This window comes from Cebus imitator, unplaced genomic scaffold (assembly GCF_001604975.1).
Source record: "Cebus imitator isolate Cc_AM_T3 unplaced genomic scaffold, Cebus_imitator-1.0 Scaffold292, whole genome shotgun sequence".
Taxonomy (NCBI): Eukaryota; Metazoa; Chordata; class Mammalia; order Primates; family Cebidae; genus Cebus; species Cebus imitator.
This window is the reverse complement of record NW_016107607.1, coordinates 2,400,166-2,422,849: the sequence shown is the minus strand read 5'-3', so window position 1 is coordinate 2,422,849 and position 22,684 is coordinate 2,400,166. Positions and strand designations below refer to the sequence as shown.

The following is a 22,684-nucleotide window of genomic DNA, read 5'->3' as shown; positions in this document are numbered from 1 at the left end:
TTTTGGACCATGGACATTTGACTTGTCTACAAATGTTGTTTGTATCCTATGAAGAAAGCATTCAGAGACCAATTTAAGTAGGAAGGCTAAGTAATCCCCAAGGATCAATTCTTTTTTTTTTTTTTTTAACTTTTGTTTTAGGTTCAGGGGTACCCGTTGGTTGGCACCACCCTTCAGAGTGTTGTGGACAGGGGTCCAGGAACACCACAAAGAGCAATACTTTCTGAACCTCAACTCTGATATTTTTTGAAATAAAAACATAGTCATTTTTATCTCAGGAGTATCCATGGGTAATTCTTATTTTATGTAGAGGGCAAAGGCACCTTTGGCTTGGGGATTGTTACACGGACCTGACTGTTTGCAAAATTGTGATTATGGTGGCATTTTCCTTCAGTGCCTCCAATCTCTTTTTCTTGTTGTCCCTTCCTCAGCATTCCTCAGGCACATTTGCCTTATGATATCTCTCACTTGCTTGGCCATATAGGAAAACCTGATCTTAATAAGGGACTGGACATACTCATTTACACTGAGTCCTGAGTGACCTACTCATAGCTCAAAGCATACTTGCATTATAACTGAGGGAAAATCTTAAGGTAAGGAATTTCTGGATAATTGTGAGAGGATACCTGTGAACCCTTTGAGATGCTAAGCTCTATGTATGTTTGCTGATATATGCTTTTTTCTTGTTCATGTTCATCAGATTATTAAAGAAGTCTGTGACCCGTAAAAGGTTAAGGGCAGCCTAAAGGTAAAGAAACAAAATGCAAATAGTAAAATTTGAAACTGTTGTTCCATAATTGGAGAGTCCATGTGGACTCCATGAGAACAGGGACCCAGCTTGCCTTATTCACCTACAACCTATTGTATTCCCACCGCCAAGAATGTAGTGTGGCACAGAGTAGTGCCTCAATACATGTTTATTAAGTTATTAAGTTTATTCATTTATCCATACAATAGATATTTATTCAATTGTTAATTTATTGTTAAGTGAATGAATGAAAGAGTAAAGAATATCTATCAGCCAGCAGATGGGGAGAGGTATTCTTTAGGCATTGGAACCTTACTGGCATAGTTGGTCTTGTTTCTGAGTTACCCAAGATAGAGTCTTCATGACAATTACCGATGTTCCTGATGAACATCCCAGCGGAGTCTGGGATCCAGAGGAGTAGCTCACATATCTGCCCTGTTTTGTTGCCATTTAGGACAGGGACAGAAAATCTACATCTTTTCATTTGTCCTCATCCCATTTCCACTTGCATCATTGTCAGTCACCAAAATCATTAGCAGGTAGAAGCAGGTATCAAAGGATGTTGCTGCTGTTGGAAGCAGAGACTGCTGCTCGGCACAGACCTGACAAAGTACGCTGAGAATTTTGTGGCAAAGAGGTCTCATCCCCAGCAGATGCAGCCTCTCAGACAGCTTGCTGACAAAACCAGGAGCAGGCATTGATGCAGAATTACCAAGAAGCCTGTTGCTGTCTCAAACCACCAGGGGGAGGGCTAGGCCAGGCCCAGGGAGGATAGGGAGGTCTGTCTGAAAAGTCAGCCTTTGGTGCCCCCTGCAGCGTTTGCAGAGAGAATGTTCCTTCCTCCTACCCTGAAGCTGGATATTGTACAGTCCATTTACTAGTGTGAGTATAATGTCAAGAGAGGCTTTAGGCATGCAAAGAGTTGTCTGGCAAAGAACAGGGCTGAGATGTCTCAAGGCAGGATGTGTTAGTTCAATGAGGAATTCTTGTCATGCAAATAAGCTCGGTAGTGCTGACTTGTTTACTCCCCGTGTCTGTGTTTGTCTGCTTGCTTATTTGGGGAGGCTGGAAGTATTAGGGGCAGAGTTGAGAAGAAACTGCATGTGTGAAATTGGCTGGACACACTAAAGGAGAAAAAGTGAGCTAGTCGGTGTGTGTTGGGGGTGGTGATAGGGAGTCTCAGCTTAGGAAATAAGTCACTGTGTGTCCAAAGCCAAGGGAAATGGTACTTAAAGGATAAACAGTCAGCAAGTTAGTCAACCAAGGGGAAAGGTGAAGCCAGGGAAGTCTGAGGTGGGGCAGGAGTCTGGTATGGCTTGTGTATCAGGGCCTGGGGGCTTGAGATGCAGGCAGGAAAGGAGGAAGTGAGATATCTCTGTTACTTTGGGTGAGACCTTATTAAGAGTGTGCCCTTGGCCAGGTGTGGTGGCTCATACCTGTAATCCTAGCACTTTGAGAGGATGAGGTGGTCGGATCACTTAAGCTCAGGAGTTTGAGACCAGCCTGTACATGGTGAAACCCCATTTCTACAAAAAATAGAAAAATGAGCTGGGCATGGTGACTTGGCACCTGTGGTCCCAGCTACTTGGGAGGCTGAGGCTGGAGGATTGCTTGAGCCGGGAAGTGGAGGTTTCAGGGAGCTGAGATTGTGCCACTGCATTCTAGCCTGAGTAACAAAGCAAGACCCTGTCTCAAAAAAAAAAAAAAAAAAAAGTGTTCCCTTGGGCAAGTCACTTTTATCTCTGTGCCTCAGTTTTCTCACCCATAAAATGTTGTTAATAATAGTACCTACCATATAAGGTTAGTGTGAGAATTTAATGAGATAACTTGTACGAAGTGTTTTGTATAGTGTTTGGCACATAAATGCTTAAGAATTGGTAGTTATTATAGTAGCTATAATAGTAATAGATAGAAAGTACTTAGTCAGTTCCTGGCATTTAATAAAGACTTGTCTATATGCTAGATATTGTTATTTATTACATTCATATTACTGACTTCTTTAAGCCTTAGTGAATGAGAAGGAGTTCAGTTTGGGCCTAGAGGAGGGGCCTGGGGCTTTTCTAGGTCAGTCTAGGGTTCTGTGCTGAGTCAGGTAGACTACAATGTGAGGGCCCGGATTTGGGATGTGGGAAGACACATGAACACACCTCATCTCCTTGTATTATTTTTCTAAAGGTAGGCTCTGTACTTTGTCATGCAGTTCCTAGAGATGTCACTACTGTATTTGCTTCTCCTCATTTTTGGGGCAAATTCCTTGTTGGGGCAGGGAGGAGTTCACTGCCTATTGCAAAGATAGTTTCCTGGGGGATTAAAGTATGGGAGGCAGTCATACTTTACAGTGTTGCTGCCTTTAATAAACACTAGGCCAATCCCTGCTGGTGTACAAGCTATTTCCTTGCAAAAAATGAGATTTGATACCCCATCCTCACTTTTCTGTCTTTCCAAATCTGACCTATTCTTTAGGTCTCAGTTCAATTTGTAGTTCCCAAATGTAACTCAGAACAATTCAATCAGATACATGTTGGTTGGGGTGCAGCCAGGAAAACAGAAATCACTCTAGGGCTTGCTTTCTTTCTTTTTCCTCCCTCCCAACCTACCTACCTACTTCCTTCCTTCCTTCCTTCCTTCCTTCCTTCCTTCCTTCCTTCCTTCCTTATTTTTGAGACAGAGTCTTGCTCTGTCACCCAGGCTGGAGTAGAGTAACACAATCTCAGCTCACTGCAACCTCCACCTCCTGGGTTCAAGTGATTCTTGTGCTTCAGCCTCCCGAGTAGCTGGAACTACAGGAATTCTCTACCACACCCAGCTCATTTTTGTATTATTTGTAGAGACAGTGTTTCACCATGTTGGCCAGGCTCGTCTCAAACTCTAACTCCTGGTTGCAAGTGATCCACCTGCCTTGGCCTTCCAAAGTGCTGAGATTATAGGCATGAGCCACAGCATCCAGCCCACTCTAGGACTTTTAAATCTAGATTTAATACAAGGATTGGTTACACAGATGATTTAAGAGCTGACAAGTTAAAAAGGGAATAATGAGACAACCCAGAGATTAGCAACAGCAGGAAGCCCCGCTTATCCCTGGAGTTTGAGGGTCAACAGGAAGAGGTAGTGTTCCTAGAGCCAAGACTAGTGCACTCTGGCTGGAGTTTGAGCCAAGATGGGGAGTCTCTGCAAAAGCTGGGACCAAGTAGGGAGGAGATGCCTGATGGTATTTGTAGGTGAGCCCCAGAGGAGCTACAGCTGCTATTGGAGGCACCACAATAAGTGAGGTTGGGATGGGGAAGAAATAGTCTAGCTTCTCCCTTCCTTCTACCATCTGATTGGTTGAATCTGCTCAAACACCAAAGGGTAAAGGATTGTGACGAACGTGGTTTTCTTGATACAAGAAACAGGCAGGGAACAGATATGAGAGTAAGCAACAAATGAAAAGCTTAGTTATCTTCCCCATTTTACAGAGAAGTCAAATGAGGCAGAAAGAGGTCAAGTTGCCCAAAACCACAGTAAGTGGCTGTCCAGTTTTCAAATACAGGCAGTCTGACTACTCTTGAGCCCATACTCTCTGAAATCACTGCTACTATACTCATGACAATAGTGCTATTGTTATTTTACTCATGTCAGACTTTCCCCTCTAAACTAGACTTCAAGCTCCCTAACGGTATCAACTGTGTCTTTCCCTTTAAGCCACTTACAGCACCTAGCTCTTGTCTCTCTTACAGAATCTACCAGAAAATGCAAATTGTTGACTGAAATGAGATTATCAGCAGGTGTTCATAGATTCCACATTACCCAAGGGAGGAGGGCACTATTAAAATGTCCTCCACAGTTCTGAATGTTTTTTTTTTTTTTTTTCTCCCCAGTGAAATGTAGTAACCCTTGATCAGATTTCAGACAATGGTTTGGCAACAGGGAAAAGCACAAGCTGAAATGAGGAAAACACCTAGATTGCTTCAGGCATCCCAAAGGGAAGAGACGGTTATTAAAATTTGAAATGGCTTTGCTCCAATGTCATGATATTCCTACAGCTTGAACTGAGCAACTCCTTCACCTGATTAGAGACTATACCATTCCTTAGACTTACTGTAGCTTCCATAATTTGGACTATTCAGTGGAAGTAAAAGCTAGCAGGGTTTATGTTTTGTTCTGTTTTCTTAAGAGATGACTCTTCGGAGCTGAGATACAGACAGTGGGTATGTTGATGAAGCATCAGTGATTCTTATCCTGGAAGAAATTAAAGCAGATATTGGGCTCTTCATCCCTTCAGGAGTATAATGAGCCCTTTTATCACCAGAACTGATAGAACAAGGAGACTGAACAGTTCAGAGCTGTGATAACATGGGGAAAGGAAAGACGGTGTGTTAGGGCCCTTGTAGTGAACGTACATTTGTGGTGCTTGTTGCCCTCAAGGTAAGTGTCAACATGATAATGTAGAGGTCCTGTGTGTGGGTCTTGGGGTTAGACTACCTCAATTTAAATCCAGACTGTACCACTTACTAGCACATGTCTTATTAGCATACTGGGAATAACATAGTATTATAATACAATACATTATCTTGATTTTTCTCCCATCCCTCTTGCTGTTCTGTCTTAGACTCTGGATAATCCATCCTCATTTTTCCAACTTCTAAATATCAGAGTGCCCCAGATTTCATTTTCAGATCTCTTTTCTTTTCTTCTCACACTCACTCCTTTAGTGATCTCGTCTAGTTCCATGGCTTTAGATACTATGAGTATGTTGGCAACTCCCAAATCTCTATTGCCAGCCTGGACCTCTCCTCCAGACTTGTAGACCCCTGCCTACCCAATGCCTCTACCTGGATGTCTAATAGGCATCTCCAATTCCACATATCTAAAAGTCAACTCTGGATTTCTGTCTCATCTCCCTCCCCCACCAGGCCTGCTCCTTTCCTACTCTTCCCCATCTCAGTAATGAACAGCTCCACCCTTCCAGTTACTCAGACCAAAAATCTGGATGACATTCTTCACTACTCTCTTTTGCTCATACTTCACATCCAATCCAGTTCAAACTATATCCAGAATCTGACCACTTCTTATCACTGCCATCATGACTAACCTCGCCAAAGCCACCATCAGCTTTTGTCTGGGTTAGTACAATGCTCTCATAATTGCACTCTGTTTTTGCCCCAATCCCACTCTGGTCTATTTCCAATCAGACACAGCAATCTTACTAAAATACAAGTTAGATCATGTACCTCTTCTGCTCAAAACTCTCCCATGGCTCCCTATCATGCTTAGAATAGAAGCCCAAATCTTTCCAATGGTCCATGAGGCCCTATGTTATCTGTCACTCACTCCCATTACCTCTCTGACTCCATCTCCTACTTCCCTCTTCTCCCTTGGTTACTCCACTCCAGTCATACTGGCCTTCACAAGGCTAAAGTTAAGGGGTCAATGTGGCTGAGCTCTTATTGGGAGGCTCTGGAGAAGAATCTGCTTCCAAGTTCATTTGTGTTGTTTATAGAATTCATTTCTATAGTGAGAGCTGGTGACCCCTTTCATCTCCTGCACACTGCCTGAATCTCTTACTACTTGCCTCACTCCATATTCAAGCCAGCAATGCACATCAAATCTTCCTTGTGTTTCAGATTGCTGACTGATATGGTTTGGCTGTGTCCCACCCAAATCTCATATTGAATCATAATCCCCATAATCCCCATGTGTCATGGGAGGGACCCAGACCCAGTGGGAGGCAATTAAATCATGGGAGCAGTTCCCCCCCCATGCTGTTCTCATGATAGTGAATGAGTTCTCATGAGATCTGATGGTTTTATAAGCATCTAGCATTTCCCCTGTTGGCACTCATTCTCTCTCCTGATGCCTTGCGAGGAGGTGCCTTCTACCATGATTGTAAGTTTCCTGAGGCCTCCCAGCTATGCGGAACCTGAGTCAATTAAACCTCTTTTCCTTATAAATTACCCAGTCTTGGGTATTTTTTCACAGCAGCATGAGAATGGACCAATACAGTAAATTCATACCAGGAGTGGGGCACTCCTGTAAAGATACCTGAGAATGTGGAAGCAGCTTTGGAACTGGGTAATGGGCAGAGGTTGGAACAGTTTGGAGGGCTCAGAAGAAGAAAGGAAAATGTGGGAAATTTGGGAACTTCCTAAAGACTTGGAGGGCTCAGAAGACAAGAGGATGTGGGAAAGTTTGGAACTTCCTAGAGACATATTGAATGGCTTTGACCAAAATGCTGATAGTGATATGGATGATGAAGTCCAGGCTGAGATGAGGAACTTATTGGGAATGGGTATAAAGGTAACACTTGCTTTACTTTAGCAAAGAGACTGGTGGCATTTTGCCCCTGCCCTAGAGACCTGAGGAACTTTGAACTTGAGAGAGATGATTTAGGATATCAAGTGGAAGAAATTCATAAGCAGCAAAGCATTCAATAGGAAGCAGAGCATAAAAGTTTGGAAAATTTGCAGCCCGAAAATGTGATAGAAAAGAAAAATCTATTTTTTGGGGAGAAATTAAAGTCAGCTGCAGAAATTTGCATAAGCAATGAGGAGGCGAATCTTAATCACCAAGATAATGGGGCAATGGGGAAAATGTCTCCTGGGCATGTCAGAGACCTCACAGAAGCCTCTCCCATCACAGACCCAAAGGCCTAGGAGGGAAAAATGGTTTCCTGGGCTGTGCCCAGGGCTCCCGCTGCTGTGTGCGGCCTAAGGACATGGTACCCTATTTTCCAGCCACTCTAGCCATGGCTAAAAGGTGCCAAGGTACAGCTTGGGCTGTGGCTTCAGAGGGTACAAGCCCTAAACCTTGACAGCTTCCATGCGGCGTTGGTCCTGCGGGTGGGCATAAGACAAGAACTGAGGTTTGGGAACTTCCACCTAGATTTCAGATGATGCATGGAAATGCCTGGATGTGCAGGGAGAGGTGTGCTGCAGGGGCAGAGCCCCCTCATGGAGATCCTCTGCTAGGGCAGTGCAGAAGGGAAATGTGGGGTGGGAGCCCCCACACAGAGTCTCCACTGGGGCACTGCCTAGTAGAGCTGTGAGAATAGGGTCACCATCTTCCAGACCCCAGAATGTTAGATCCACTGACAGCTTGTACCATGTACCTGAAGAAGCCACAGACACTCAACACCAGCCTGTGAAAGCAGCCAGGATGGAGGGCTGTACCCTGCAAAGCCACAGAGGTGGAGCTGCCCAAGGCCATAGAAGCGCACCACTTGCATCAGTGTAACCTGGATGTGAGACACAGAGTCAAAGGAGATCATTTTGAAACTTTAAAGTTTAATGACTGCCCTATTGAATTTTGGACTTGAATGAGTCCTGTAGCCCCTTTGTTTTGGCCAATTTCTCCCATTTGGAATGGGTGTATTTACCCAATTCCTGAACCCCCATTGTATCTAGGAAGTAACTATCTTGTTTAGTTACTTGAGCTCATAGGCAGAAGGGACTTGCCTTGTCTCAGATGAAACTTTGGTCTTGAACTCTTCGGTTAATGCTGGAATTAGTTAATACTTTAGGGAACTGTTGGAAAGGCATGATTGTATTTTAAAATGTAAGGACTTGAGATTTGGAAGGGGCCAGGATGGAATGATTTGGTTTGACTGTGTCCCCACCCAAAATCTCATCTTGAATTTTAATCCAAATTATAATCCCCACATGTTGGCAGAAGGGCCTCCTGGGAGGTGATTAGATCATGGAGCAGTTCCCCCATGCTGCTCTCATGATAGTGAGTTCTCATGAGATCTGATGGTTTTATAAGGATCTCTTCCCCCTTCCCTCTTGCTCTCTCTCACCTGCCAGCATGTAAGATCTGTGTGCTTTTCCTTCTGCTACCAATTGGAGAAAACTCTGCTTCTAAGACTCATGTGATTAGATTAGGCCTACCTGGATAATCTCCCTGAATACTAACTTTAATTACATCTGCAAAATCCCTTTCACCACGTAATACAATGTAATCACAAGTGTGATATCTCTTCATATTCATAGTCTTGATGATTAGAGTGGGAAACCTAGGGGGAGCATTTTAGGGTTTTGCCTACTGTAGTGATATTCAAACTATTTAAGAAACCAGTAAATCCAAATGGAGGCCAGTTATAGTTCTGGAACAGAGTCCTAGATTCTACTGGCTATTCCAGATGTTGCCCCTTACTTGCTGGATTGTAGGGAGGTCTGGGTGTGTCCCAGGAGGTACAACTGGAGTGGTAGCTATTTACCAAATGGTATGGAAATATTTCAATATTTTAACAGTTGAGTAGCCATATCAGTGCATAGCAGTTGGTTATCAGTCCTGGTTAGAGGGTTAAAAATCATGGTATAGTGTGTGAAGTGCTGCTTTGAGAGTCTCTGCTTTGATAGTCTCGGCTTTGAGAATCTGAGGTTGGTCCTAGATGACTGGATGTGGGTAGGGAGACCACCTGCCCTTCTTGACATTTAGATGGTACACAACAGCCCTCTCTAGTCTTTCCTGCTATCTTGTGGTACCAGATTTGTTCAGATGAATGTCTTCATTTGCATCAATGTCTTCCACAGTGGGAGACTCCATTAATCATCTTGGCCTCCAAATGCTGCCACCCTAAGGGAGACAACCAATTATATATATTTGGACTCTCCCCAAGCCATCCAGCAGCTGTGGTTCAGTGAGGCAAGTACTTTTTACTTACTTTCAGCATTAGAACAAATACTCCACAGCAGCCAAAGAAACCAAGGGTTCTTATTAACTTACTGAATGAGGCTTTATCACAGACGATTATGGGCACTATAATTGGAAAGACTAATGTCAGGCAACAGAGATGTCCATTGTGGGTGGGGTAGGGGGTAGGAATAGGGCCTAAGGTAATGAACTTTGTGGGATTGATCTTATATCTTCCACCTAATATTTTTTAATGGATGAATCTGACTAAAATGGCACCAAGGGCAGCTTGCTTGATGGAGTTTGTGCCTATACATCAGTGACAGCAGTGACAAGATAGATGTATTTTAAAAACTGTCATTGAGAGTAATCAGGAGATTGAGGGAGATATAAGAATAAAAGGAGAAGTAAATCACTGCTAATTGCTAATAACAATAATAATATACACTATGGGCAGCTTCACCTGCTGATGCTGGGACCACAGAGCATAGGCCTGGAAGGATTCCTTTTTCACTTTATCTTAAGCATAACTCTATACACTACTGAGGTGGAGCCTCCTCTGACATGGAAATACAAATTGCTACAGAGCTGTATGTCCACATTACCAGCAGCTCTGAATCCTGCATGGAACGTTGACAAAGAGCTTAACCCTTTAAGGGATTGGTTTTGCCTGGTGTTCTGGAGCACTGTCCTAGAATGTACACAAAATAGATTCACAGTGAGGCATATTGACAACTCAGTCCCTACCTAGACTGAATCAGCCTGTGATATGTTTTAAAATAGGAGAAATTTGTCTTCAGCCGTTTCCCTTTCTGTAACCTTTCCCCCTATATCAAGCACCTTGTACAAATTGTGTTCAGTACTGAAGCAGAGCTGTTGCAAATGAAATTAAATCTACCTTCTGGTCCTTACCACTTAAGCAGATCCAGATATTTTTGGAGTCAGGTTGTCCAGTATCAGGATTCCACTGAATCTATTTCCAAGTGGTAAAAACACACTCCCATAATATCCAAAAACAGCAAAGATATTATTCAGAATGGTTGGCCATGAGTTCAGATTTATGAGATGGCATAGACCCCATTTAAGCCATCTACCATTGGCTCCCTCCCAAGCCAACAAGTTTCCTTTGGGTGCAGCCGTAGGTGGCATTAAAACAAAACTTACTAGGTGATGATGAGAGCTGGTGGTGATTTCACCCTTCCTAGAAAATGTCACTGAGCTCAGTGAGAAGGACCACAACCCTACATTAGGTGACAAGAAAATCTCTCTCTTTTCTACTATGCCTTTGCATGAATATTGCCATTTTGGCAGAGGTGAAGGATAGAATGCCAGGCAGAGGGGATGAAAAAGTCAACTCCTGAGATACTATGCCTCCCTCTCCCCATCAAAGAGATAGACTAGCAGTGAACACAAGTCATTTCAGAGTTCTTGGCCTAGTTGTTTGAATGAGGGGGAATAAATGAATAGAACTGAATTATATTTCATTTCAAATGCGATAGAAGAACATGATTTCAGAGCCAGAAAGGACCTTGTGAGCCTATCCTGTTAATCTGTAGGCACCCAGGCTCATAGGATGTCAGAGCTGGAAATGTTATTAAAAACCATTGATTTCAAAACCCTCACTTTTTGGACGAAGAGACTGAGGCTCAAGAGGGGAAAGTAAGTTACTAAAGGCACACAGTTATAAATGACAGAGCAAGGATTAGAGTCCCTGGTTTATCAACTTCAAATCTTTTTTTTTTCCCCACGATATCCCCTCCCTTCCCTATCACCTAAATGCTTAATACCTAAACTATCCTAGCAGACAATTTTATATCCTAATTTTTTAAACTCTCCAATAACAGAAATTCTATAGACCCACCTGTGAGAATATATTTATTTCATTGACATTTATAGCTAGGAATTTCTCCCAAATATGTAACTCAAAAGTCTCCTACTCCATTCCTTGTTGGTTCTGTCCTTAGTGAAAATGGATCATAAACATTCACTAATACCAATAATATTTAAGACGTGGACAATGTGTGTGCATGTACATATATATATATATATATATATATATATATGTATGTATGTATGTATATATGTATATTTACACACACATATACATACATATATATGTTTATGTAACAAATAATTTGAGCTTATTTTATACAGGCTAAACAACTCCTCAGTGGCAAACAAAAATCTGATACATAGCATCTAGAAAAGAAGACAAGACTTGGGTCTTTTTTTTCTGTGCTTTCTCTGCCACAGCAAAACCTTTCAGCAACAGACTGACCCAGAGAGGGTAATCTAGCATTATACTAGAAACTGAACATTCAAATTTACTAATACCTGACTAAATCAGATCTCAGGTAATGAGGACTCCTTTCCTAAAACCCAATTTCTAGGAATTATACACAGATTAAAATAAAACAAGTTAAGTTAGACATCTACTTTGACAGAAAAACCAGGGCAAGGCCTGAATTGATCCCGTATCCTACACCTTCACCATGTCTAGTCTAGGGTAATAAACACTGATGATCTAAATGGTAACAAGATGGTGAAAAAAAAAAATCAACAATGGACTCTACTTAAGAGTGCTTCCAAAAACTTCAACAAATTTACAAGAAAAAAACAACCCCATCAAAAAGTAGGCAAAGGATATGAACAGATACTTCTCAAAAGAAAACATTTATGCAGCCAACAAACATGAAAAAAAGCTTATCTCACTGGTCATTAGATAAATGCAGTGAAAACCGCAGTGAGATACTATCTCACACTAGTTAGAATGGCAATCATTAAAAAGTCAGGAAACAACAGATATTTGGAGAGGTTGTGGAGAAATAGGAATGCTTTAACGCTGTTGGTGGAAGTGTAAATTAGTTCAACCATTGTGGAAGACAGTGTGGCAATCCCTCAAGGAGCTAGAACCAGAAATACCATTTGACTCAGCAATCCCACTACTGGGCATATACCCAAAGGATTATAAATCATTCTACTCTAAAGACACATGCACACCTATGTTTATTGCAGCACTGTTCACAATAACAAAGACTTGGAACCAACCCAAATGCCCATCAATGATAGACTGGATAAAGAAAATGTGGCACATATATATCATGGAATACTATGCAACCATAACAAAGGATGAGTTCATGTCCTTTGCAGGGACATGGATAAAGCTTGAAACCATCATTCTCAGCAAACTGACACAAGAACAGAAAACCAAACACCACATGTTCTCATTCATAAGTGGAAGTTGAACAATGAGAACACATGGCCATAGGGAGGGGAACATCACACACCAGGGCCTGTTGTGGGGTGTGGGGGGCAAGTGGAGGGATAACAGGAGAAATGCCTAATGTAGATGACAAGTTGATGGGTGCAGCAAACCACCATGGTACATGTGTACCTATGTAACAAACCTACACATTCTGCCCATGTACCCCAGAACTTAAAGTATAATACATAAATAAATGGGGTACAGTTTCTTATATATATTCAATTAAAAATAGCTACTGGATGGGTGCAGTGACTCCTGCATATAATCCCAGCACTTTGGGAGGCTGAGGTGGGAGGATCACTTGAAGCCAGGAGTTTCAGACCAGCCTGGACAACATATCAGGACCCCATCTCTAATTTTCAAAATAGGAGAAAAGTAACCTCCTCCCTTCTCTGTTTCTCTCTGAGAAGACAATTCTTGTCAGTGGGATTCTTACTTTTCAGAAGGAGATGTTTGCAGTGAAAAGGGAGATAGGGCGCTCTTGCCTAGGGAACCAGATCAGCTGAATTAACCCTGGAGATGAGTGAGGTGACACGTTGTAGCCAAATCATGTTTGAACCCTGAGTTTTCCACTAAGGCAAGAAAATGGATTCAGAGATTTAGAAATATTTTCAATAGGTAGCTAGAAATCTTATTCACTAAAATAACTTATATTACATGATCAAGATTCAATAGACCAAGAGTCCAAACTGAATTGCATTGGAAATAAATAATTCAGCGTAGCAACTAGGAAAGCTAACGTAAATTAATTGAAGCAGACGAACTCTTTTATTAAGCTTCTAATGGACGCCATACCAATTTACCCCATCCTGAAACCAAAGTAGGCACCCTTGTAAAGCAAAGCTACTCACGGCAATAAGCTGGTAGGAGTTGTTCATCATAGCAATCAGCATGTTCAGCAGCACTACCAGGGAGATGACGTTGTACGTTCCAAACATGGTAGCTCCTACAAACTCAGTGAATTCGTGTCTGGCTTTCACATTGGTGACATATAGATTTAAAAGGCCAAATACAGACCAGAAAAGTGACTGGAGAGTCTCAAAGAGCCTAAAAAAGATCAAAGGGCAGGTTAGTTAATTCTCTAAGAGCAAGAAAAGAGAGAGAAAACATAAAGTGATCTGCTTAATGAAGGGGCTGCCAGATATGTGAGAGATAGACTGGTGATCTCACATTTTTTGGGCTCTTCCCTAACACAGGCTAACCATCCATGTCCATTTGTTTGTTTCCACTTCTATGTCTTATGCTTTGCTTTTCTACCTGAAATACCATTCCCTCTTCTCAGTCTATGCATAGCCTAAAAAATTTCAAGGCTTATTTCAAGAGCTACTTCCTCTACCAAACTTTCTCTTTTGTCTTCAGACCATGTTATTTTTTACCATTCTAATTATGAAGAGGCAATAAATGCAGTGGTTAAGTATATGGTGCTTGGGTTAGATAGCACTGGATTAGAATCTGAGTTCTGGCCTTTGCTGGCTGAGTGAACATGAGAGCAAATTACCTTTTCTGATACTTCTTTTGTGGCTCTCACAGGACCCAGATAGCTCTAAACTGCATGGAGGAGCTTGAGGATTCTCAAATTAACACTTTATACAGATCATTGTTAATGATACATTAAGCAACTATTATTGAGACTTTTATTATTGAGAACTCAACTATTATTGAGAACTTATAAGCATGTTAAGTACTTTTACAAGCATACATTATCATTATGATCCTTATAAAATGTTGTTACTGATGAGGAAACAGAGATTCAGAGATTGAGTGACTTGCCCAAGGATACCTTACTAGTAATTGTTGAGCCAAAATTCAAATCTAGGTCTGTCTGCCTTTCCAAAACCACTATATTATTCTACATTAGATGGCTTCTCAAATTATTATTTCCTCTCTTAGTCTTCACATCCAAACATATAACTGCTATGCTATGCTTTTGTTGTCTAGGGTTTCTTTTGTTTTATATTCAGAAATCTGAAATAGCAATAACATGCAGCCAGCTCATGTGTGGCATAGATTAGCCATTGCCCAAGCCCATGGAAGCCATGCAGAACATAAGAAATGCTACTTTAAGAATGGATGCATTTTGCCATGTGTTTGAAATGTGTTGTTCTTGATGAGCACAATGTATTTTGAGAGGCCTAGGGATTTGTTCTCCAGTTCATTTTAGAGGTAAGTGAGAAGTGTTTTAAGGAGTCCCTCGGTCTGAATGTGATCTGTCCCCTTATCTTTACATGGCTGCCGTCTTATCATCAAGGTCTGAGCTCAAATGTCACTTCTTCAGAGAGGCTTCCCTTGGTTGCTCTACCTAATGTATCTTTATCAGTTATTCTCTATCCTATTGTCTTGTTTACTTTTCTTTGTAGCACTTGAAACTTCATAAAATTATATTAGGTAACTTTTGGTTTAAATGTTTATTTTTCTCTCCCTCTCCACTAGAATGTAAGGTCTATGGAGGAAGAGACATACCATACAGCTACTACGTATGGCACTAAATGACATTGATTGAATAAATGAATGAATACATGTAAACTATTACTATTACTGTTATCAATAGATTAAAGTAGAGATTTCAATCCCGTTGACAATTTTGCTGTCAGTAGGCTGCACAATAAGGGCTAGTTCATTTTGATTAAGGCTGTGCTTTGCACTGGCCTGACTCTCAGGGAGCCCTTTTAAGAGATGCCTGGGTAATGTGCACATGGCCCTTCTCAACTTGTTAAGTGGCTCTTCTCTGATTATCATAGATAAATTCCATGATCTTTTCAGCATCACACTGCGGGAGAGCTAGCCTAACAGGAAGAAATTTGTTTTTTGTTTGGTGAAAGTAAATGCCAGCTGGTGAAGCATTTGAGAATCAATAGTAAGATGAGAGTCTGGAGTTCAAGGGCCAGGGCACAAGAACCAGACAATATGGCAAGTCAGACCTACCACAGGATCAAAATTTTCAGGAGTCAGGGCCAGGCAATACAAGGCATCACACAGCCAGGCAGAGGGTTGAAAAATGAGGAAGATATGGGGCTAAGTAATCTGGCTCTGGTAGGAGGGCACAGTAAAAACCTGATGATGTCTATTAGATACCAGAAATCAGGCAGGCAGGAGGCCAGCAGTAAAGAGCACAAGCAGCTAGCACAGCAGCTGGTTAACAGAAGCCAGGGCAGATTGTAGTTCAGAATTTTAAAAAGCAGCTGCAGTGAGTAGGAATGCCATTCTGAGGATCCAGAGTCCCTGGAAGTATAATGATCTTGAACACAGAATGCATTCAGTAGGTGTTTGTTGATTGCCTGACAGACACTAAGGCCACAAACTAGAACAACTATGTAATCAATATGTTGATTGATAGGGTCATACTGAATTAGTTGCTTTTCCTGCATAGATAATGTTACCTTCACCTGTACCCGTACAACAATTAAAATTGCAATGTTTTATGGTTGAGAATAGAGTTTACTGCTAGTTGTCCCATTGAGTGACACAAACATTCCCTAAAAGTAAAAGTCTGAGCATTTAAAATCTTCCCTCAGCCAGGCATGCCTATAATCCCAGAGCTTTGGGAGGCCAAGTTGGGAGGATCACTTAGACCCACAAGTTTGACACCAGCCTGAATAACATAACAAAGCCCTAGATCTACCAAAAAANTTGAGATCAGGTGTTTGAGACCAGCCTTGCCAACATGGTGAAATCCCGTCTCTACTAAAAATACAATAATTAGCAAGGTATGGTGGTGTGTGCCTGTAGTCTCAGCTACATGGGAGGCTGAGGTGGGAGAATTGCTTGAGCCCAAGAACTTGAGGTCGTGGTGAGCTATGCTCATGTACTCCAGCCTGAGTGACAGGGCTAGATCCTGTTTCTCTTTATATATAAGTAAATAAATAAATAATAAACAATAAATTAATGAATAAATAAATAAATGTCCCTTCAACTGTGCTGATGTTCTAGTTAGGGAGACCCTATAGATAAAAATTGTTCAAGAGAAGAAAAGGGGGAGGGATAGGAAAGATCATTCCTCCATTTTGGTGGTTGGTAGTGAGAATATCCTCAACATGGTACTCAAAATGTTACAGTTTGGTCCAGTCATAAGGAGAAGCTGGCCTGCTGCAAAGCATGCCCAGGTAAAATGAGGGACTGGCATGTGAGGTGGAAAAGAATATTCTGGTGAGACATCTGCTGGAGGCTCTGTGACTTCTAAACTCAGTTTAATACACAGGGAAGGGACCACCATTGGTGGTGGTGGGGGTGTATTACTTGGTGCTAGGTCTATAATAAAGTCATCACAGGTATAGAAAAACTTGCTGACAAACCCTAGAATCTTAATAACAAAGGATTTTTTTTAAATTTTAAAGGGGGATTATTTTAGAAAAAATAACTAGTCCATTTTTATTTAGCAGAGAGTAAACCAACATATGGAACAAAGTTCCATATGTTTCTAGCTCAAGAAGGGGCATAGACTGAAGAGACGAATATTCAAGAAAACTTGATATTAAATGCACAGAAGACAAATCCATACCAGGTGGTTAAGAGAGAACTTGCACATTTTGGGAGCCATCCACAAATAGATCACAAAGCTAAGAGGGGTACAGTAGATTAGAGATGGGAATTTAGTCATCTGAACATTTGCTGCAAGTCTCATCTTTGAGATAAGGAATTAATCTTTCAAAAAGTAGAAGGAGTATGGAGAGGATTTACCCCTCTGAACCTAATTCAGACCAGCAAAGATGAACTGGAGGGTGAACTCAAAGATAAGGGCTTGTTGGGAGAAAGCAGTGACATCATCCTGTATTCCACAAGTTGTATGTTGATAGACGAAGTGGAGCAAAAGCTGTAATCCCAACACAGGTGGTCCTTTGGTGTCATCCTTACCCATTCCTCAGTTCCCTGGACCTGCTATTTCTCATTTCACCATGTCTTTGACAAGCTCCTATCTCTGGATAGAATACCCTCACCCTGCCCCCAACCTCTAGCTTCTACTTTCCTGTCTCCTTTTCTGTCTAATTCTTGTTTGATGTTTGAGGCTCAGCTGAAGCCCTTCCTCCTCTAGAAGCATGCCCCACCTCCTTTCCTACAAGGCTGGGTTAGATGCTACTCTTTTGTGCTCCTATAGCACCCAAGCCTTGTTCATAAATGCACAAATCACACTGTAGAGGCAATAGAGGAGAGTGGCTGAGAGAAAACTTTAGACTCCTTCATTTATTAAATAACGTTGGGAAAGTTACATGGCCTCTTTCAACTTCAAGTTTTCCTCATCGCAAAAATGGTTCTTTGTAGGATAAATAGTAATTGCTGATGTTTATTGTGCTCTTACTACATGTCAAGCATTGTGCTAAGTGCTTTGCATATACAGTTGTCCCTCAATATCTGCATAGGATTGGTTCCAGGACGTCCTTCAGATATCCAAATCCATGGATGCTCAAGTTCCTTATATAAAATGGCATAGTATTTATGTATAACATAAGCACATATTCTCCCGTATACTTTTTTGGGGGAGAATAAAAAATTTATTTCTTTGTTTATTTTGATTGTTTATTTTTATTTATTTATTTATTTTTAGAGGAAAAGATCTCTGTGATCCAGACTGGAGTGTGGTGGCACAATTATTGCTTGCTGCAGCTTTGAACTCCTGGGCTCCAGTGACCCTCCTGCCTCAGTCTCCTTAGTAGGTAGGACTACAGGCATGCACCACCACACCCAGCTAATTTTTTCAAAAGTTTTTGGAGAGGCAGGCATCTTGCTATGTTGCCCACGCTGGTCTTGAACTCCTAGGCTCAAGTGATCCTCCTGCTTTGGCCTCCCAAAGTGTTGAAATTACAGGCATGAGCCACTGTGCCTGGCCCATTCCATATACTTTATATAATCTCTAGATTACTTATGATACCTAATACAATGTGAATGCCATGTAAATAGTTGCTATATTGTATTATTTAGGGAATAATGATAAGAAGAAAAGATGCAACCATTCATTTTTTAAAAAAATATTTTTGATCCACGGTTGGTTGAATCCATGGATGCAAAATATATAGATATAAAGGGCTGACTGTATTATATTTGGTTGTACCTCTATAAAGTAGCAACTGTTGTTCTTCTATTTTTCAGATGAGATACTGAGGCGCAGTGTGGTCACACAGGCAGGAAGTATCAAGAAGTAGAATTTATACCCAGCTCTTTTGACTCTGAAGCCCACACACATAACCTCATAACTGTATCACCTAAGATACTGCATATAAAGTCCTCAGCACTTTAAAGTACTTTGCATATGGTAAGCATTAATAGTGGCAGCTATTATAATTGTTTGTGTTCTCCATTAGACTATGACCTTCTTAAGGATAAGGATTCCATCTTCCTCAGTACCCTCATTGCCTGGTACATGGGAATTGTTGAAGAAATGTTTATTTGAAGGAATCTGTAAAAGTGACAGGAGAAACACATAACCAAAGAAAGTACAAACAAGTAGCACCATCCTGTGATAATAGCATCAGGAAGGATATGGACTGAAATTAGGAGGAAAAGCCAGAGATAACCAATAAGAACCTTTATGACCTGACCGGAACAAAAAGAAGAGTATTTGATGGGGACTATATGTGTAGTCATGTTAATAAGATAGGAAAATAGTGGCTGAATGATGGGTTGAGAAATTCTCACAGATTAAGTAGAAGTAACTGCGAATGAATAGTAGTAGCCTTAAAGGTCACAGTGGCCTTCTAGGTCATGGCTTTGTCCAATTTAGCTTTTCGTGTATTCATGATTATTGCAACTCTATACAACAAATCTTACATACCTTTGCAAAACCAGTCTCACACCTGTATCCTTAGGTAAAAGTACAGACTGTAGCTGGCATGCCTGGATTGAAATCCTGTCTTTACTACTTACCATCTATGCAACTTGGGACAGCCTGCTTAACTGCATTGTACTCTAGTTTCCCTATCTGTAAAATGGGTAATAACAACACTGTCTACCTGACAGCATGGTAGTGAGGATTGCATGTGTTGATTCATGAAAAGCTGATTTGTAATAGTGCCTGTTCCTAGTGCTCAGTAAATATTAATTATTTTCATTATTATTATTAAACCTTCCACCTTGTTATTTTACATTCCTTTGTCTTTATAGATTATGATTCATTTGCATATCTAATTGTACATAGTTGCAATCATAGTTTATACAATCACTGGTGTTTGTTTTTGAGACAGAACCTTTCTGCTATGCCCAGGTTGGAGTGCAATGGTGCAATCTCAGCTCACTGCAATCTCTGCCTCCTGGATTCAAGTGATTCTCCTGCCCTAGCCTCCTCAGTAGCTGGGATTACAGGTGCCCACCGCCACACCCTGCTAATTTTTGTATTTTTAGTAGAGACAGGATTTTGCTATATTGGCCAGTCTGGTCTCAAACTCCTTATCTGAGGTGATCTGCCCACTTTGGCCTCCCAAGGTACTGAGATTACAGGCGTGAACCACCATGCCCAGCCTGGGATCAGTCTATCATCTATCTATCTATCTACCTACCTACCTACCTACCTACCTATCTATTAATCTATCTATCTATAATCAATCCATCTATTTATCTATATACATATATCTTTGCTTTTTTGAGATGGAGTCTTGCACTGTTGCTCAGGCTGGAGTGCAATGGCGCCATCTCTGCTCACTGCAATCTCCACCTCCCAGGTTTAAGTGATTCTCCTGCCCCAGCCTCCCAAGTAGCTGGGATTACGGGTACATACCACCACTGATTTTTGTATTTTTAGTAGAGATGGGGTTTTTTCATGTTGGACACGCTGGTCTCAAACTCCAGACCTCAAGTGATCTGCTCACTTCAGCCTCCCAAATTGTTGAGATTACAGGCATAAGCCACAGTGCCCAGCCTAATCTCTGTGTTTTTTTAAAAGTTACACATTTTGGGTTTAGATAGTTTTAAATGTATATACAGAGTCTTCATGTGTATAATTTTAATACTTGCCCAATATTCCACCCAGTGAATACCAAGCCTGCCTGATAGTTTTTTTCAATGCTTTGTATAAGAATCGATGGCATGTTTCTTAGATCTTCACATGACACAAGACTAGAGGGAAAGCTAATAAACTGGATGACAGAATAAAGACTCAGACTTCAACAGCTTGGAGCAAGGGGCTAGAACTAATGAGATGAAATATATAGGGATCAATGTAGAGCTTTGCTCTTGGGCCAAATGGCCAAGTTCAGGATGAGAAAAGTAGGAGAAAGGCCAAGGGTTTTTGCTGAAAGCAAGCTCAAAGTGGGTCAGCAGAGTGACAGAGTTGGCCAGATACTTCAGTCATCCTTGCGGGCAGGGTGGACAGAAGCAGAAGTAGAATATCTACAATTAAAGACAAGATTACTCTTAGGCCCATGTATGTTGTTGCAAATGGCTTGCATGTAAAACTGGTGAAATCGGAATAAGGCCATTGGATTTTACCAGTGTTGATTTCCTGATTGTGATAGTATACTACAGCTATGCAAGATGTTATACCTGGGAAAAATGGGTGAAGGATTTACAGGTTTCTCTCTCTAGTATTTCTTACACTTACAACATAACTAAAATTATCTCTAAATAAAAAGCTTGAAAAGATCAGATTGCTTTTGAACTCCGTCTTCATCTTTTCACTGAATTGTTCAGTAGCCATGTGGAGCACCTTTATGTCTTAGGCCCCTCTATGGCAGATGCAAAGCTAACTAGGCTAGGAGTCTCAGTCTGTTGGGAGAGAGATGCACAAATGTTTTGAAATACAACAGTTTATGTAATGTAATGGTGATATGTTTAGAATGCTATGGGAAACACAGAAGAAGCCTGCAGCTGAGAGTGGGGTTAGAATGTGTACGAAAGGCTTTAGAGCAGGTAGCACTTTGGCAGCAGCAGGAAAGATGAGTAAGAGCTTGCCAGGCTGACTAGGTGAGGATGGGCATTCCATTGAGAGGGAATAGCATGTGATGTACAAAGGTCTGAAGAGCTGACACACTTTCCTGTAGTTGGAGAACAGCATAATGTTGACTAAGAAGGAGAGCAATAAAAGACTGGAGAGGCAAGATTCAGATTAGCAAAGTCCTGTGTGTTATGGTAAAGAGGCAGGATTTTACGGAGAAGATTCAGATATTCTGGCAGGCATAAAGCCAGCAGGGGCCAGGATGTGACAGGTACTTAGAAAGAAACTTCTGCATAGCAGGTGGGAGACGTTGTTTGGAGAGAAGACCAGATCGGAGGCAGAGAGACCAGTTAAGAGGCTGTTGCTACAGTCCTTGGGAGAAATGATTTAGGCCTGAACCAAGACAGTGGGGTGAGAGTGTGTGTGTGTGTGTGTGTGTGTGTGTGTGTGTGTGTGACAGAGAGAGACAGAGGGAGAGATATTTTGAAAATAGAACTGATAGAGCTGAGTGACATACTTGATGACGTGTTTCATGAGGGAAGGGGTAAGAGTCCCATATGACTCCTAGGACTCTGGTGCCATTTAATGAGTTGAGGAATTAAAGGGGATATAGGTTGGAGGTGAAAATATGGAGATAAGGGATAAGGAATTTAGTTGTAGACATCCTGTGTTTGACAAGCATATGAAACAGCCAGATGTATTCAGGAAGCATCAGGAGATGAGGGCTAGATCAAGTTAGCTTCTTTTCTTCTCTCACAAATCCTGTGCCTTCAGAATGATAATGTCGTTCTAATTATTTCTCTACAGCAGATGAAGGCCAGGTAGTCCCAATATGCAATACCAAACACAAACCCCTAGCAGTAATGTCATGTGGTTGTCAACAAGGACAATGAGTTTCCCTTAAATTGCATGCCTAAGGAGAAAAGATTATTGTCTCTCTCTCTTTCTTTCTTTCTTTTTTATTTATTTATTTCTTTTTCTCTTTCTTCCTTCCTTCCTTTCTTCCTTCTTTCCTTCTTTCTTTTTTTGTTGTTTTTTTGAGACGGAGTTTTGCTCTTGTTGCCCAGGCTAGAGTGCAATGGTGCGATCCCGGCTCACCACAGCTTCCACCTCCCATGTTCAAGCGATTCTCCTGCCTCAGCCTCCCGAGTAGCTGGGATTATAGGCATATACCACCACGCCCGGCTAATTTTGTATTTTTAGTAGA

The 22,684-nt window shown here is 41.4% G+C and overlaps 1 protein-coding gene across 1 annotated transcript in view; it reads right to left on the bottom strand.

Annotated features, from left to right (window-relative positions):
* TRPC5 (transient receptor potential cation channel subfamily C member 5) overlaps positions 1 to 22,684 on the bottom strand; it is a 292,767-nt gene that overhangs the window by 38,312 nt on the left and 231,771 nt on the right. Inside the window, exon 9 of the mRNA XM_017502147.2 lies at positions 13,475 to 13,670. Coding sequence (XP_017357636.1) covers positions 13,475 to 13,670 — 196 coding nt within the window. The remainder of the gene's footprint in view (positions 1 to 13,474; positions 13,671 to 22,684) is intronic.